This window comes from Callorhinchus milii, unplaced genomic scaffold (genome assembly GCF_018977255.1).
Source record: "Callorhinchus milii isolate IMCB2004 unplaced genomic scaffold, IMCB_Cmil_1.0 Scaffold2, whole genome shotgun sequence".
Classification (NCBI taxonomy): domain Eukaryota; kingdom Metazoa; phylum Chordata; class Chondrichthyes; order Chimaeriformes; family Callorhinchidae; genus Callorhinchus; species Callorhinchus milii.
In genome coordinates, this window is record NW_024704743.1 from 7,022,303 (window position 1) to 7,041,620 (window position 19,318).

Sequence of the window (19,318 nt, forward strand, 5' to 3'; positions counted from 1 at the left end):
CAGTGTTCAGATTGACCATGTGTAGTTTTATGACATGGAAACAAATTGATAAGTAAGCTAAAATTCTTTGTATAATATAAAGAAAATTTTGGGCAAAGTTGCTTACAGGCTCCTCTCAACAAGGATTAAATTATGGTTCTGGGCTTGTCGATAGTAAATTTGAAAACTGCAGTTTGTTTATAGTTGTGCATACATATGTGTGTGTGACATATAAAATTAATAAAAATTTGGTGACTCAATCCACGACTGTTTGTGGCACACTGCTGTGCGCAATTGACTGCTGCGTCTCATCCACAAAATATACAGTCAATCCACTTAACAGTATATTCGGGGAAGCGCTTTGAGATGTGTCGAAGATGTGATATCAAAATGCAAGGATTATTATTGTATGGATTAATTCCTCTTAATTATAAACTTTACTCTGCCTCCATGATAAATATTCTCTGAATGCAGTTTTCCCCGGCTACCAGTCATACAAGGCCTCCTTTAGATATTGCACCCGTTTTTCTCCTATCATTTTTAGCAATTCAATCACTGTACCCAAGGGAGATGTTCCACACTATTTACGATGATTAACGTGAATTGCTGCGTTTTGCCCACATAATATTGCAGTCAATTCACTTTACACTATATTCTGTGAAGCGCTTTGAGACATCTGGAAGACGTGATAGGGCGCTGTACCAAATGCAAAGATTATTATTATTGAGTACCTTGTACTTTGGAGGCCTTGTTATATTTTTACATGGTTATACGGGTTGACTGTTGTAGTTTTATTTTTTTCAATTAAGTGCTCTGATTAGTGCTGCTTCCTGGCTTCATTGTTGCCATATCTTAACTTAATACTTTCCTGGACAGGTTTGTGAAACTCGTAACTTAATCCAGAGACTGCATTCTTGGAGAAAAGGATAGCAGTTTGTTAAAATTAATACATCATAACTTAATGCATCTCTCTCACCGTCTCCACTTTGTTGCCTCTAACGGTTTCTCCTCCAGCCCCCGCACTGTCACGTCTGGCGATCCCCAGGGCTCTGTCCTTGGTCCTCTCCTCTTTAATATCTACATGCTCCCCCTTGGTGACATCATCCGCAGACATGGGGTCATCTTCCACATGTATGTGGATGACACACAACTCTATCTTTCTGCCTCCACCCTCAACTCCAGGTCCAGTGCTGTCCTGACAGACTGCCTGTCGGACATCAAGTCCTGGATGAGGGCAAATTTCCTACAATTGAATGTGAACGAGACTGAGGCCCTCCTGATTGGCTCGAGCCAGTGCCTCAGCACCTCAGGCTCTGGCACCATCAACCTCCATGGTTGCACATTTCAACTCACCAGCCAGTCAGGAACCGAGGTGTCTTGTTCGACCCTCAACTGTCTTTTCTTCCCCACATCCAAGCCATGACCCGCTCTGCCTTCCCTCACCTCCGTAACATTGCCTGACTCCGTCACTACCTCACCCCTAAGGCCACTGAAACTCTTGTTCATGCCTTCATCACCTCCAGGCTCGACTATGCAAACTCCCTGCTTGTCGGCCTTCCCAACTCCTCCCTCCACAGGCTGCAGATAATCCAGAACTCTGCAGCCCGTGTCCTCTCCCGCACCAAACTCCGTGACCCCATCTCCCCCATTCTCACCCGACTCCATTGGTTCCCTGTCCTTCAGAGATTCAGTTCAAGATCCTGGTCCTCACTTACAAAGCCCTCAATGGTCTCGCCCCACCCTACCTCTGCGACCTCCTAACCCCCTACCAACACATTGGTTCCCTCCGCTCAACTGGCTCCGGCCTGCTCCACGACCCCCGACCCACCCGGCCCACCATTCTCGGGAGAGCCTTCAGCCACTCTGCCCCCAACCTCTGGAATTCCATCCCCCGATCACTCCGCCTCGCCCCCTCCTTAGCCTCCTTCAAGTCCCACCTCAAAACCGTCCTCTTCAACCATGCCATCAGCCACCCCCCTTCCCCTCCCCACCCCCCACCCCCCGACCCGAGCTCGGGTCTGAAATGCTGTACACTATCCAGCGCCTTGGGACGTCCTCCCGACTTGAAAGGCGCTATACAAATGTAATCTTCTTGTTGTTGTTGAGGCCTGAAAGGAGACATTGGAGGCAGTTTTCTATTCACCCTCATTCAATCAGATTGCAAATATCTTGATCCTTCTGGACTCCCCTAGAATACTTTATTTGGTATGGGGGAACTTATGAATCAGGTATTTACGGAGTCCAGGCTGGGAACATGTGAGCATTATATTATGGCAACACTTGGATTGATAGATTCCACATATCTACGTTGTTAAATTTCCAGGTGACAGTAAACTAATTTGAATCATGGTAATGAATGCAACTTGAAAGTAAAATATTAGGCAGATGTATTCTGTGTATGTGATGGAGTGTGCCAAGAGGAAAGTTGAAAGAGACTTGTTGACTTCTAAAGATATGAAGAGGGGTAAACAAAATAAACTGAATGTTGACTTATTTTGCCAATCATTTTAGTTCAAATGTATCCAACAGAAGTGAAGTGTCTATGGTCTATTCCTATTGTATTGAAATTTCTATATATAGATGCGATGCATGATATTCAAGCACAATGATGGTCAGACACCTAGCAAGATCAGAAAAGGTTCCCAGCCAAATAACATGACCAGATTGGGAATGAAACAATGGAACACCTGAGAAGTCTTGCTTCTCAAGCAAAGCGATGGAAACGGAGTAAAAAAAAGTGGCATTCACAAATTCCACTGCAACATTATTGGAACTAGATTTTATCTATTGTAGTTTGTATCTGTGTGGAGTTCCCAAAGCTTGGTGTGGCACTCTTCTGATTACCAGTAATATCCAATGCAATTCCAGTTGGGAGTATTGTGTTTTGTGACACCAGTATCTCTTATTGCAAACAAATGCCCCAATATATGAGCTGGCACCAAGAATCTACCTCTCACCAGTTTGGTTATTCAAAAGGCATTCTTTCAAGGCCATAATTAAGATATTCTGATCATAGTTAACAACAGCCATCTTGACCATAATTAAGATCTTGTGGCTCTGTGAAACCTCTACTAATGACTTAGGAATTAAAGGAAGAAATCAGTTCTTGTGCTGGTGTTACTGAATTTCTCTTCCTTCCATTGAATGAGGCCTGTTCAGTCCTGAATTATCCGAAGCAGCATAACCTCCGTGAAATCAGCTTGGTGCACTTCTCTATAACATTTTTTTTCACAAAGATTGCCTTCATGATCCAAGTCTTTAAAATAATGACCATTAGCTGATGCAAACACAGTTGTGATCATGCTATTTTATTTATTTAGTATAACGAGCACTAGATTTCAAATTTAAAGAGCCTCAAACGCAAATAGAGATGAGAAGGCATTCAAGCACCCATTCCTTTCCTACTGAGAGGCACGTGTGTGCTTACAAGAAAAATAGTAAATATTTTCTATTGGTCGATTTTTTAAAAAATTGGATAAATATCTGCTTGAAAATGATATTGGAGGTTGGAGGAATGGGTATAGCCTAAGATGAATTACTATCCTATGGGATAATGGGGGAAGCAGGAGAAATTTGACTGGACGTGGTTTGAGTAAAAGGATAAAATATTTTGAAGCGTTTGCTTGATTTACTTTGGGAATCGGCATATAAACATTTTCGTCCAAGGAATGGGGGGTTGAAATCCAAAATAGGGTAGATTTTACGTGGTTTGGGAACGGAGTAAAGTAAATTGGCAAAACCTGTTTGATGCTTTCTTTGAGTCTTATACATCAGTGGTTAGAGGACTCACCTCGCAAGCAAGAGATCTGGATTTGATTCCTAGGCAGATCGAAATGTTGGGCAAGTTTCCTTACTCCACATTCCCCTGTTTATCTAGCAGTAAGTAGGAACCTGGTTGTTAGTCATTTTTCCGGGGATGATAATCCCCAAAACCGCTCCCCCCTCTCCCCCAAAAAATTCATGCCTGTCTTTACCTAGCAATAAGTAAGAACCTTGTTGTTAGCCGATTGGCTGCTGCGTTTTGTCCACAAATATACAGTCAAGTCAATTCATTTTACAATATATTCTGTGAAGCACTTTGAGACGTCTAGAAGACGTGAAAAGCATTATGTCAAATGCAAGGATTATTATTATATGTTGTATCCACCTTTTGTCAAGCTTGCAGATCTTTTATTCTCATTTTTCCACCTTTATATCCTTTAATAATTCTTTGATCTAGATGAGGACATTGAATGTAACGTATCTAAATTCGCGGATGACACTAAACCAGGTGGGAGAGTAAGCTCTGAGGATGATGGAAAAAGATTGCAATGGGATATAGATAGGCTAGGGGAGTGGGCGAATAGGTGGCAGGTGGAATTTAATGTGGGGAAGTGTGAAGTTATTCACCTAGGTAGAAAAAATAGAAAAACAGGTTATTTTCTAGAGGGGGAGAGATTAGATAGTGTTAGAGTGCAGAGGGATTTGGGTGTCCTTGTACATCAGTCTCAAAACGTTAGTTTGCAGGTGCTGCAAGCAACTAAGAAGGCGAACGGCATGTTAGCGTTCATTGCAAAGGGTTTAGAGTACAAGAGTAGGGAAGTCTTGCTGCAACTGTACAGGGCCTTGGTGAGACCACACCAAGAGTATTGTGTGCAGTTTTGGTCTCCTTATTTAAAAAAGGACATACTTGCCTTAGAGGGGGTGCAGCGTAGATTCACTCGGTTAGTTCCTGGGATGAGGGGACTGATCTATGAGGATAGGCTGAATAAACTAGGGCTATATTCTCTAGAGTACAGAAGAATTAGGGGAGATCTTATTGAAACAAGATTCTTAAAGGGCTGATAAAGTAGGCACTGAGGGTCTGTTTCCCCTGGAAGGAGAATCTATAACCAGGGGTCACAGTCTTAAAATTAAGGATCAGCCTTTTAGAACAGAGTTGAGGAAACATTTCTTCACTCAGAGGGTAGTGAATTTATGAAATTCACTACTCCAGAAGGCTGTAGATGCTCAGTCCTTGAACATCTTCAAGGCTGAGACTGATAGATTTTTTTAAAAAATAGAGGGATTAGGGGATATGGGGATAGGGCAGGTAATTAGAGTTAGGTCAGAAGATCAGCCATGATCTTATTGAATGGCGGGGCAGGCTCGAGGGGCCGAATGGCCTACTCCTGCTCCTAATTCATATGTTCTTATGTAATAGCTTTGCTTTTCACAAATCTTATCAATTGGAACATTCCTTCGATCAACTTATATTGATTGAGATGACCTACCACCAACAATCACTTCACTTCATTCATATAGGGCCGTTCGTGTAAGGTAATGTCCCAGAGTGCTTCACACATTTAATTCCATAAAAGCTTTTGTTAAAATGCACAAGGCCAACCATCATTTTCCAGTTTTCAGAAGAGTGCAGAGTATTTGCTTTCATATAGAGGTTGAGGAGGAGTTTGCAACCTCCTGAAAGAGTTCTCATATTTGTGAAAGTTATGGATACACTTTATAGCTTCATAACTAAAGTTTGAAATAAAGGGTGTTTTTGACATGGTATGTAAACATTTTTTAAGTTTCCAAAAATTGCTGATCATTGATATTCACTTTTTCAAACGCTCAACTTTATTTTCAAATCAAATTTACAGGCATCGCGATTGCGAGAAGAAGCCCACAACATGGGAAGCATTCACATATCTGAAATTTGTACTGAGCTTAAAAATTTAAGGTCTTTGGTTCGAGTATGTGAAATTCAAGCAACCTTGCGTGAGCAAAGGTAAGTGACTCATTTGGACACCTGTGAACCTTTCTGCAACTTTTGCAGCCATTTGTAGAATCCACGGCCAGGTAGCCGCATGGAAGATGCTTTGCTTTTGTCCGTTGTGTCTTTGATGTCAGTGTAGCAAAGTGGAATCATATTTTACACTAAAGATCTTCAGAATACATGTTTGAATCCGTATTTGGAGAAATAACGTCTGCTGGTGAAGCCACATGAACGTCTGCTGGTGAAACCTCAGATGATGTATTTTGTATTGGTTTCACCAACAGAAGTTGAGAAATGAAGGAGGCCTACCTCCTACAGCAGACTGTCAAGTTTAAATTGGACTCTCCTTCCATTGGTTGGGGGTTGGGTCTGTTTTTTTAGTATAGCAAAAGAGCTCAGAAGATTGCGAAGAAAAGCTTGCTTCTAGTCCTGGGCGTTGTTGTTGGTGTGTTGTTTTTTAACATGAGCATATTAGCTGTACTATTTCTTGAAAAAGAACACAATTACAGGCATTGCTAAGAGGATGGTTGGACATTGGTGAGCTGCTGGCTCATGTTAACTACTGCAAATTTTACCAGACTACCTGTGTCTTATGGTTTACAGACATTGAAATGAATGAATGTTCTGAGGAGAAAAGTGGATATTCTCCAACCACACGTCAAATACTTTAAATCTGTTCTGTTCATAGTCTTGAATGCGCTACATCTTGTTTTGTAAAAATCCGTTCATCTCTTGTTTGTTACAACTGCACGTAGCAGCTTATCATTCAAAAAACTATATGACACTTTTGCTGATGTTTTCCACTTATTTACTGCAAATGCCGTCTTAATGTGGTAACTTATCTGTTTCTCCATCCCCCTTTTTTTTTGCAGGATACTGTTTTTGAGACAACAAATTAAAGAACTTGAAAAACTGAAGAATCAAAATTCCTTCATGGTGTGAGACTTGGGAAGAAATTGCACATGGTTTAAAGCCAGGGACTGTAAACGTTTGCCCAGTCTTAAAAATAAAATTTGAGCTACGTTTAAGAAGGCTTTGGACCTTGGGGCTGGGCAAGGGAGATGAATGGGAGGGATGGGGTAAAAGGAGGATTCTGATTCAGGGGAGACACGTGCTTGATTTGTAAACCCTTGAAATGTAGATTTCTTGTAGATGTAATCTTCACGTTGTAAATATGTTTTGTAGAGTGAAGCCATGGGAAGCCATGTGTATCAGAGCTTTGACATCTGAACTAATCAATGCTGAGGTGGCTAAATACCTAGCCTTTTACATGTTAACTTGTCTGCAAACTAGCTTTGGTAATTTTCATCATTCAGTGATACACAATTCCTAGAATACTGGCACGAGCCAGTGTGCACCACAGGCTGCAACAACTGGAACAGTATGGTCAATGTACAAATTAGCATGGAGCACCTTCAGATTCCACAGACCCAGTCAGGATCAACTCTGCAGACAGCTTTCTTCATTGCAAGGCAATTATAATTTTTTTTCTTAAGGCATTGTGGCCAAGCACTTTGGGTTCACCAACTTTTCATTCCTCTGTACAGCAGTTTATAAGTGATGTGCTGTTGTATGAAAAAAAAGCAGATTGTTGCAGTGGGTACAGTACAAACCACTTCTTGTATGCATACCTAATTGCTGTGTATTTGCATTTATGCCCTGTTTTTTTTAAAAAAAGAACGGGAGCAGAAATTTTGCTACAGGGCATGTGTGTATTTATTTAGCGGCTGAAGCCCATTCAAAAAATAGTGGCAGAAGCCCAATGTTGTTTGCTAACATAGTTGACAATGGAGGAAAGCTGGTCAGTCAATGAAAAGATGTATGTAATTATAATAAACTTTTGTTGTTTAAAGCACTGGGTACCCTTCTTTTTATTCAGCTGCTGCATATAGGAAGCTGAACTGCTCTGGCAAAGCCTGATTGGGAGTAATCCTTGTTGGATGCTTGTTTTTCTTTGTATAGAACCCTAGATCTCAAGAAGAGAACATTTTGTGCAAATATGTTTGACAGAAGAACTTTTTTTTTCTTTTGTAAGTGATTCAGCGAATAAAACAAAAATTTCAACAAGGATTTTGGATTTCTTGCCTGTAATTGGCTTGTGTAAAGTCTTGGTTTACCTGTATGCTATAATGACACATTTAATTTGAAGGATGTTTGTGTTGTAGCTATAACTGTGCAAGTAAGGTGCTGACTGCTGTTCTTTTGCCATCACAGTGCGCTAGATCTGTAATTTGAGCATATCACCGTCATCTGAAGATGATGGAAGAGCTCAGCTTTGTATATTGTTTCCTAAAGTGTATAAAAAAATAAAACTATGCTACCACCGGACACGTTCACTTTTCTTTCATGTGTAGGTTTAACTGGATTTGTCAAATAATTTTGCTTATTTCTGAATGGTTTTGTCCCATTAATAAAAAAAAAGGTTTTAGATTAGGTAAATATTTTAATGGTAAAATTCCAAGGAGCCTTTTGAGAAACAGATTTACTGCTCTACAATATTTTGATTCAATTTGTAGTTTTATTTTTTGATAACTTCTCTGAATATGGTCACAGGTTCATGACCTTTTTAATGGAAACTGATAATTGAAAATGGTAAAATGAAACTGGTATTTGAAAATACTTTGAATGGATTAGTGTGTTCCACTTCATACAAGGTCCAATCCAAACTTGCTCCATGGCAACATTTTCTTTCATGTGATTCTAGTTAAATAGTTAAGATTTATTCATAGAAGCCCCAGAACTGTATTGCACATTGATGGTGATGCAGAATTTATCGGCTTTGTTGTACAAATTAATTGTCTGAACGAAAAGTCACGCACACCAGTTAGATTGCTAGTTGTTTGACTGAAATTTTTCTACTGTTCAATGGATATTTCCTGAGTCGGTTATTTAATTTTGGCAGGAACACACTTTTTCAGCATTGTTCATACTGGAGCTGTTTGTATCCTTTTTGTTGCCTCTCCTTTTTGTGTTGTTTTGTTTGTATTTGGCCTTTTTATTTTTTTTAAAAAAGTGAAAGTTGCTGAGGACCATTGATTTTATGGGAGATTGCACTCCTTGAATGTCAGTTATTCCTTTCAATTTAGTTTTAACTTGTTTGATGACTCATTGCATTTCATGGTTCCTTTTGAAAAGTGGTGTGCTAATAAATGTTTGTTGGTCATTTGATCAAACTGGTTGGAAGTGCAATACCGCAATTAAGCGACTGTTCGAAATGAGCAGTGTGTGACTATTTGCAGAAGATTGTGAAAATGGAGGGAGGACTGCCCCAGAGGGCATTACAGGCAATTGGGCTGTTTAAAAGGGAGATGGAAAGACACTTGGAAAGTTAAGGAGTTAAGACAGAAAATTTTGATTTAAAAATGTCATGTTCTAATAAACCAGAGGGGGTAGAGAATGTGCTCAATGGGCTGAATGACTATTATGTTTCTAGTTAGTAGTAAATCCCTATTTTAAAGTTATTGTTAGAATTTATTAATTAAAATAAGTTTGGGAATTTAATGACTTTTTCAATGGCTTTACTTGATTGGCATGTGGATAAACTCAGCTTGGGTACTAACCTTTCAAAAGGAACGAGACTATTCCTTGACAACTTATATAATTCAGTTTGTTAAATATATCGAAGTAATCGATTAGTCTTTTGATGTTTAATATGCTATTAAACTTTGTTTTGAAGCAAGATTTTATGAGCGAATTCTATCAAGCATTGGTTGCTGTTTCTAATAATGATTTTCCTGAGGGTTGTCCATGTGTCTGATCTCTGCAAGCCAGTTGATTTTTTATTATCCAGTACATGGTAATGGTGACTCAGAGGTTTATGGATGAATGTTTCCTTACGAGACCAATTGGTAAAGCTACTGCCTATTGTGGAATTAAGCCACAAATCTGAAATATTAATGTTCATTATAAAAAGCAGATGCTTAATCATTGAGATCCTTTGACTAATGTAACAGGACATAAGTAAAAAGAATGACCACAGAACTCTGTAGGGAGAACTTTCATGGGGGTTTAAGTCAGTATAATATTCAGAAATGTAGATCAAAGAGAAGGTTGACAAGTGATTTGGGAGCATTTGAAGAGACACTGTCTGCTGGTGAAGACTGGACAGTTTCAAGCCTGAATCTACCCAGAGTTGTGGTCTATACAAATGTAGTAGACAGCCAATGCTCTGAACAACATGGGTCACCTGCCCTTGGAAATGATTCAAATTCAATTCTAATTGTATTCTGAAATTTAGCTATTGTGTGTGAGATGTGTAATATGACCTTAAATACCTTAATAAACTTGGGTGGTGTTAGCCTCTTTTATTTTAAATGTTGTACTAAGATATTTGTAAGCCCTCTTCCCCTAGGTTCACCAATTTCTGGGGCCTCATCTGTTCAGGGCCACTTATTAATCACATTCCTTCAACAATATAATAATCCTTAGATTTGGCATTGTGCCTTTCAAATGTAAAGTCTGGGGTTTGAACCCACAACTTTTTGACTCTTGGTGATTGTGCTACCAACTGAGTTATACACTAAAAGATGAAATGTATTGCCAGTCAAGGATGAGATTCGAACATGAGCCCTCTGATTAGCCAGAAATAATTCTATATGATAATGCATGTCTTCCCAGCAGCAAATAAATTGATAATTTTTTCCCCGAGTTCTTATTTTCCTCAGGTACAACGTAAATTCTAAGTTAGGAGGATAGAATTTTAAAGCAAGAGAATCAGATTCTCAATCTATCAGACTTCTGATTCTGTTTTGAGTCTGAGGGTTTTCCCCATCATTTATCCACATCAATTTATTTACAGATATGAACTGTTGACTTGCAAAAACTTTACATAGTAATTTGGACTTTTGTTTTCTCTAACCATTTAGTTTCTGAAATGTTGGATAAATTGTAGACAGCCTTCTGTTGATAGACGTGTACGGTATTAATTTGTCAGCCTGGTTTCATGTCAGTTGATGATGCTCTTATGTCAGAAGGTTGAGTTTTGCTTCAGCCCTAAGTTAAAACTTTGAACTCATAGTCCAGGCTTACACTTCAGTGCAAGACTGGGTCAGTGCTGCATTCCGTCTTGATTTCACACCAGTCGCAAACTTGTTTGGAAAATAGTTTCACGCTTCAGAAAAAGACTTGAAAATTGGTCATTAAAATGGTGCAATGTGTACCTCTGGTGTATAATCCTCAATAAAGAGTGGGTAAATTGTGTGTGGAAAAAATCCCTTTTTGACAAAATAATAGTGAACTCTTTATCTGAGGTGTAGGATTTTCTACCCTTAAACGTTGAAATAGTTTGGACAAGCACTGGTGTTCTGGACATTAGAAAACGAACAATTTCCTGAAAAAGAATGTAAGGTCAAAATAATCAGGATTACTCAAACAGGTTTATTGGTAGGTTATGTAAAGCAGGTTTACTGATATTGATCATGGAATGTCATGTGCCTTTAAATGGAATGTGCACTCTCCCTGCAGAGATGCACTTGGGTTACATAATTCTGGAAAGTATTAGGTGCAGGTTGGCTTGGGGACTGCAGACTATGTGCCAGTAGTTTAGTAGTTTACAGCAGCTCCTGTAGTTTATTCCATTTTTTGCACATGACTTGTCACTGACAGCAAACTTCCCACTGCTTGTCCAACGGGAATTAGGAAGAGTGAATAAGATGTTTCTGTGTATCTAGAGCATTGTTTGAAACAAGTTTAGCCAGTTCTTTAAATGCTTGAATTATCAGCAATTCTATGATTAAAATACTACATCTAAACTGCTTGCATAAAACTGGGTATGTTCCCTGTAGAGATGCAATGCAATCTCCAAAAATGCAAAATATAAGCATGAAGATTTAAGGATGGGACATGAAAGTATCAGTATTCTAAACCACTGATGATCTTATTCAATATATGATGGATTGTTGTTTTACATTAGAAAGATCCTTACTGATATGTGTTTCCACTGAATATTTGTCTGGCCTCGCTGTCCCTGGGTTAGGAAAAACAGCAACTACTGTAGGAAATCTCTGGGCACAGAACCAAAGAAATGTATTGCACAGAAGAAAGTCACTCAGTTTGTGCTATCTCTAAAAAGACCATCCTTTTTGTCACGTTTCCCTGCCCTTTCCCCATTCTATTGTTTATCCCCTTTTTCAATATCTTATCTAAGTTCCTTTTAAAACCTAATATAGATTCTGCCTAAAGCACTCTGCCGGCAAGTAAAGTATTCTGTATCCTGGATGAAACAATCCCTTTTGCTTGTTTGATAGCTGTCTTAAACCTCCCTACTTGCTTGTTTGATAGCTGTCTTAAATTGATGCCCTCTCATCAGACTCACTTACCAGTGAATGATGGTAAGGCCAAGATGAAGCTCAGTTATAATCCCCCACTGGTTAAGAAGCCTCCCTACAGTCACTCACATTCCTCACCTAAGTATCCAATGCTTTGTGTGTGAGCAAGGTGAGGAATGAAACCATACTGAAGTATCAGTCACTGATTTGGGAGGAATTAGAACTGAGGTCACTTCTTCAAATAGAGATTTGCTCTTCCCCAGAAACCTATAGAGGTGGAATTGATGTTTAAAAGAGAGAGACATAAGGCATACTTGGGTAGTAGTGATATTGAGGAGTATGACAAGATCTGCTAAAATTGAATAAACTGGTGGAACAGGCTCTTCCATTCCTTTTTCCCGATGTTCTTTGGAGGCAAAGAGAAAAAGTTACTGGGTTGTGTGGTTTACTCCAGCCTGATACACAATCACAGATGAAAAGTGGGGTTCATAACTTTTGGTATTCTGTTATTAATTAAAATTCATATGAATTGTAATATAATAGAACAATTGTTCACTCATTGTTGGAATATTCAGTGATATGTGAACCTAATGTTCTGTATTTTTTGTGTAAGATAGACAAACATTTACATTTTAAGCATTAAAATATGTTATCTTCTCAAAGAAACCAAAGCAGACCTGTTGAGTCAGTTATAAAGACATCATCAGTCGCCCAAGAGATGCCTGCATTTCAAGACCATCCATCATACTATAAGGAAATGGCAGCAATGAGCCTCAACAATGCAAACAATTTAATTGTAAAGTCTGCTTTACTTCCTTGGGCTATTAATGTCAACCATAAAATATAGAGTCAATCCACTTTGCAGTATATCCTGTAAAGTGCTTTGAGACATCTCAATGTGATAAAAGTGCTATATCAAATGCAAGGATTATTATCAATATTCAGATATGCAAATAAAAAAAATCCTATAAATGTATAGTTCTCTAACTTAATGTGTACAAAACCGAGGCTAACCTCTTCAATTCCCATCAGAGCCTCCTTCTAGTCAGGACCTCACTATCTACCTCCCCGGATACTCACTCCAGCTGTGCAGAGCCTTGATGTTTTGTTTGATTCTCAACTGTTTAAATCTTTCATCCTGACTGACACTATCTCATTTCAACACAGCCAAAATGCTCATACACACCTTTGTCACCTCCAGATTTGATTTGCCCAATATTCTGCTCCCAGGCCTTCCCAGCTCCACCCTCCAATCAGCCAGAACTCTTCAGCTCACATTTTGCCTGCACTAGGCTCTGTGGCTCCATGACCACCCTGTTTCACTGATCTCTATCCCAATGGATTGATTTTAACGTGATTACCTACAAATGCCTTCACACGCTGAGGCTCTTTGGTCTTGAAAGGCGATGTGTCAGAAGGGCCTTATAATGTTTTAAATGGGATTGAAAAAAATCCGGAATAATACTTTCAGATGGACCAAGACAGGAGAACAAGAGGACATATGTTTGAAGTTACAAAGTATTTTTTCACCCAGAGGATAAGTAACAACTGGCCTGCTTGGTTCCGCTGCCCACTCTACCTCCTCCATCAGCAGAGAAAGTTAAGGGACGATCTGTTAGAGGTGCTTATGATTATGAAGAGTAAATAGTAAGATATTATTTCCATCAATTGGGAAGTCAGTCATTTTCAGACTTCCTTTCAACATGGGGTTCAGCAGGTTTTTGGTAAAGCATTTTAATAGCCATGTGTTACCACACTGTCTAATTCTAAGGTAGCTGCAGATAGGAGTCCTGTAGCTCAGTGGTTAGAGCACTCGCTTTGCAAGTGAGAGACCTGAGTTCAATTCCAGGCAGAGGGCGAAATCTTGGGCCCACAAAAAATATACAGTCAATTCACTTTACAGTGTGTTCTGTGAAGCGCTTTGGGACGTCCTCCTGACGTGAAAAGCGCTATATCAAATGCAAGGATTATTATATGTTTGCAAAGTAATTGAATTGTAGTACTGAGTAAAGGCTGAAGGTGGCAGAGTTACATCAGTTACCATAGGCTTCTACTACTGCAATAAAAATATTTTATGACTGATAAAAATAAGGGAAACTTTATTCAGGGCTGGGGGTGTGCTGCATTGTTTAATAATAATAACCCTTGCATTTGATATAGTCCTTTATTAAGTCTTCAAGGCATCTCAAAGCTCTTCAAAGAAAATATTATTTGGTAAATTGACTCTATTTTGTGGGCTGTTGGAGGTATTGTCCTTTGGATGAAAAGTTAAACCGAGGTCCTGTCTGCCTGTTTACATGGATGTTAAAGATCCCATTGTACTATTTGAAAAGAGAAGGGAGTTTCTCCTGGTGTTCTGGCCAACAATCCCCCAAATAAAATTGGTCACTTAATGGCTGTTTTGGGGACATTGCTGTGCACAAATTGGCTACTGGATTTTGCCTACAAAACACAGTCATTACACTAGTAAATTCTGTGAAGCACTTTCAGACATCCTCTCAACCAAAAACAACAACAACAACTTGCATTTATATCGCGTCCCAGAGCTCTTTACGGTGGTGGAGTCTGACCCCGACCCAGAGGGAGGGCAGAGGTTGTAAGCACGATCAAAAAGGAAGGTCGTTAGGCGGGATTTGAAAGTGGGGAGGGAGGGGTCAAGGTCGAGAGATTGAGGAGAGAGTTCCAGAGTTTCAGGGCATAGTGGCTGAAGGCACGACCACTGATGATGGAACGGAGGGAACAAGATTTGAACAGGAGGCCAGAAAGAGGCCAGCCGAGCGGAGGCAACTTTGGGGTAATGGGAGTTAAGCAAATTGGATAGGTAGGGAGATGCAAGGGCATGAATAGATTTGAAAATGAGGGAGAGGTTCTTGAAATCGATCCGTTCAGTAATTGGGAGCCAGTGCAGCCTGGCAAGGACTGGTGTGATGGGGGTATGGAGTTTTGTGCGGGTGAGAATCCAGGCGGTGGTGTTCTGAATCAGTTGTATTTTGTGTATGGTGGAGCTGGGGAGAACAACGAGGAGAGCATTGGAATAGTCCAGCCGGGAAGTCACGAAGACGTAGACAAGAGTTTCGGCTGCTTTTGCTGTGAGGTACCAACAGAGGCGGACAATGTGTCTGAGGTGGAAAAAAGCGATTCTGGTCAGGAAATGGATGTACGGCAGAAAAGAAAGCTGGGGATCGAACCTGACTCCTAAATTGCTCATGGGTTCAGTGAATCTGAGCAAGAGCCTGGGGAGGTTGAGGGGTTCAGACCCACAAGAGAGATGTTGATGGGAGACGATGAGCATGGCTTCCATCTTACAGACATTCAGCTGCTAGAAATTGCGCTCATCCAGGCTTTGATGTCTGTCAAACAAGCTGACAGGACATCAGTGGATTGGGATTCGTAGCTGGAGGAGGAGAAGTAGATTTGCGTGTCATCCGCATACAGGTGGAAGTTGACCCCATGTCTGCGGATGACATTGGGGAGAGGGAACAGTGTGTACATAAGGAAAAGAAGGGGGCCAATGATGGAGCCTTGGGGTACCCTGCAGGTGACCTGGTGGGGGCGGGAGGGAAAACCTTTTGCTGGGATGTATTGTTGGCAGTTAGTCAAGTAGGACTCGAACCATGCAAGGTGGATGAAGGAGGAGAGGCGGTGGAGGAGGATAGATGTGGTCGACTGTGTCGAGCGTAGTGGAGAGGTCAAGGAGAACGAGGAGCCAGAGGGAGCCCTGGTCAAGGAGAGAGAGGACGACAGAGCCTGAGGAGAGGGACTGGTTGACTATCAGCCAACTGTGGGCAGACGAGAGGGAGTTGAATGACCAGAAGCTGGGTGGTAAGGGGTTCGAGGCAGCAGATGGTGGGTTTAATCTTGGTGATCGTGGGGGACAGGGAGGCAGGAGAGATGGAGGCAAAGGAGTGTAGGGTGTGTACAGTGGTAGGAAGAGAGGATGGTGAGGGAGGCATGGGTTGGGGTGGGGGGTGGTAGAAGACGTGACTTGGTGGGGGTGGGGTGGAGAGGAGCCAGGTTGTCGATCTTGGAGATAAAGAAGTCCAGGACCTCTTCGAACTTGGCATCAGAAGTGAGGATCGATGGTGCTTGAGAGGGCGCCTGGAGCAGGTGGTGGTTTGTGGAGAACAGTATTTGGGGCTTATTTTTGGCCCAGAGAATAAGCAGTGAAAGGCACTACATCACATGCAAGGATCACTATAAACAATGAGAAAATAAAAGATAAATGGCAAAATAGCATTAGAGACAGAATCTAAGCCAGGTGACACAGAGAATAGGAAAGCTGAGAGAAAACTGACAGAGAAAGATGATGATGAAGTTCTAAAGAGGTAAACAAACAATAGAAAATGGAATAAAACCAACAGAGACGAGGAAAAATAGGACAGCGAGAAAAATAATCCTCTTATAAAGGTTCTGGGGAAGGGTCCATGGGTAGCCATTCTTTATTTGTGCCCTGGACTGTGAGTGTTGGAAACAAATGGGAGAAAAGTGCCAAATACTGTTAAAAAAGTTACCTTAAATTTATTACCCCCCTTCCTGCAGTTTTGCTTTCACCTGAATTAATATTTTGGGTTGATGCTCTATGTTCTATTTCATATTTTATTTACCTCAATGACAAATAGAGCTGATAATAGTAGTAATAATCCTTGCATTTGATGTAGTGCTTTATCACAACATTGAGAAGTTTCAAAGTGCTTCACAGAATGTATTGTAAAGTGGATTCACAGTGTATTTTTGCAGGCGACACAAAACTTTCATAAGCGCAAGCAAGACCAAGTTCCACAGCCCAAAGTATTGGAGAATCACGTCCTTCTGCAATGTAAGGAGAGCATGTGTTGGTCGATGCTCTGGAGTTAACATTGCTCATTTTGTTAGTGGTTTCCGTGGTTTTCAGTGATTTGCAATTTGTCTGAAATATTGTGGTGAATATAGATATATCAAAAGAGCCATCCTGATATCCTTGTGGCAGTTTGCCAACAATTTTTGTGGTCTTATAAATTTCCAAAACATGGTTAGTGAAAGACAGAAAAGCACAGTGAAACATGCTCCCCAGGTGCAGCAGTACAGAGGAAACAACTGTCTGATATCCTGTTAATAACATTGCTGCCGCAATACCTCATCCTCTCTCTTTCTGATGGTGTATTTTATCTTGGCTAAACATAGAAAGGTGAGGATTGTGAGCTGTGATGTTATCACAACACTGATCATGCCACCTTGCACTTACACAAGGCGGCACCTGTGGAGCAGCCAATGTCTTCAGCTTTTGAAAAGGCATTGGATGGAGATCAGAATGAAGACTGTAGTCAATTTTCTCCCTCCTTAGCTCGTGGAAGCTGAGCCCAATTGAAGTGTCCTGATTTGTCACTGGCTCAGCACAAGTAAGAAAGAACTTGCAGTTTTGTAACCACCTGTATATATCTCCAACCACTTTACAGTAGTCATTACCAAATGTAGTGAATGATTTTTAGGCCATTTGCAGCAGCCATTTTGTGCACAGCTAATTCCTATAAATAATTATGGAGTGACCAATTTATCTGGTGGATTGTTGGCCATGAGACTGGAAGCAACTCCCTTCTCTTTTCGAAGTAGAAACCAATACTAGTAACTGCGGGTCAGCCTGGACTTATAAATGTGTGTTGGGCTTGAATCCACAACCCTCTGACTCAGAATGCTACCAACTGAGCCAATTTGGTCATTAAGGGTATTCCTGGTCTGTATGGCTCAGTTGTGCACTAACCAACTGAGTTATTGGGGAGCTATTATTTTCTTCTTCAAAGAGTTTTTCTCTGGAGCTCAGTTCATTGGTATTTTGAGAAGTGATGTATTCCACTGAAATTGGGGAAAGGGAAAGGTATCATTGATTGTATATGCAAAGTGCCAGTCAGCCTTGCATTGCAGGCAGAACTCATAATAATATTAATTAATTAATAATATAATTAATAATATATATTAATAATATAATATAGTATTATAATAATATTAACAATATTTAAATATATTATTAATTATAATAATATATTATAATATTAATAATAATAATATATTTGATATAGCCCCTTATCACGTCTTTGAGACGTCTCAAAGTGCTTCACAGAATATACTGTAAAGTGAATTGACTGTGTATTTTGTGGGCGAAAAGCAGCAGCCAATTGCACACAGCAGCGTATCACAAACAGTCGTGGATTGAAGACATGTCAAAGTAAGGTTCTCAGAAAGTAAAATAAAATAATAATAATCCTTGCATTTGATAGATTGCCTATCATCAGAAAGTAAAATAAAATAATAATAATCCTTGCATTTGATAGATTGCCTATCATGTCAGGATGATGTCTCAAAGCACTTCACAAGATTTCCTGTGTATTTTGTAAGTGAACACGGCAGCCAATTTGGGCACATCAATGCTCCACAAACAGCCATGGGGTGAATGGCCAATATTATCTGGGGATTGTTAGCTCGGACACTATGACAAACTCCCTTCTGTTTTCATATAGTGGCTTGCGATCTTTAACATTCACCAGAATAAGCAGCCAGGACCTCATTTTAATACCTCCTTCAACCATTCAGCACTCCCCTAGTGTCAGTCTGGACTGTGAGTTCAAAGTGAATCGGGTCCTAATGTTGCAGGGACTGTAATGAGTTAGTTAACTTTACAAAGTGGGCAAAATAAAATACAAAACAACTCCCAATTATTTGCTCTTGAAAACTAAGCTTCATTATTTTCAAGTAAGTCAAAAGCTACTGTATGAAAGTTACTGTATGAAGCGCTCTGAGACGCCGTCCGGTGTGGAGGGCGCTATATAAATCCAAGTTGTTGTTGTACTGTATTGGTATTGAGAAATGGCAGTTTCTCTCAGTCATTGTACATATGTGTCCACCAGATGGGGCTACAGGATAGGTGCCCCAGCCCCTGCCTCTGCAATCCAGTCTCAATCCCCAAGACACCCCATTAAATAAACTCTTTCCAGCAGTGGGAGTTTAAACGGCTGTCAGTTTTCCTGTACTTAATAGTGCGTGGGAATAGGGCAGATGCTGCAACACGTGTTGGCAGAAATGTTGGTAGATCAGAATTTAATTGAGACAAATAAATATAATCCCCCTGAAGAGACAACAATATCTGTTTTGAAGCTGCGTGTTTTATTATATATATATATATGTAGAATCATTTTGCCATTATTTGATCAAAGACATATTCAAATTGTAATTTTTCAAATTGTAATTTTTTATTTAATTCTTGGAGTCCCATAGTTTAGTGGTCAGCTCGCTCGAATATCAAATGCAAGGATTATTATTTTTAAAGTTTGCGATTGTGGTTTAAGAACAATTTCTCTGCCAATGGGAACAT

The 19,318-nt window shown here is 40.1% G+C and overlaps 1 protein-coding gene across 3 annotated transcripts in view; it reads left to right on the forward strand.

Annotated features, from left to right (window-relative positions):
- The window catches only part of waca (WW domain containing adaptor with coiled-coil a), a 59,016-nt gene extending 50,975 nt beyond the window's left edge, over window positions 1–8,041 (forward strand). For all 3 annotated transcript variants that reach the window (XM_042346864.1, XM_042346865.1, XM_042346866.1), the window contains 2 exons: window positions 5,598–5,725; window positions 6,586–8,041. In XM_042346864.1, the coding sequence (XP_042202798.1) occupies window positions 5,598–5,725; window positions 6,586–6,655 (198 nt within the window). In that variant the 3' untranslated portion in view covers window positions 6,656–8,041. The remainder of the gene's footprint in view (window positions 1–5,597; window positions 5,726–6,585) is intronic.
- The last annotated feature ends 11,277 nt before the right edge of the window (window positions 8,042–19,318 follow it).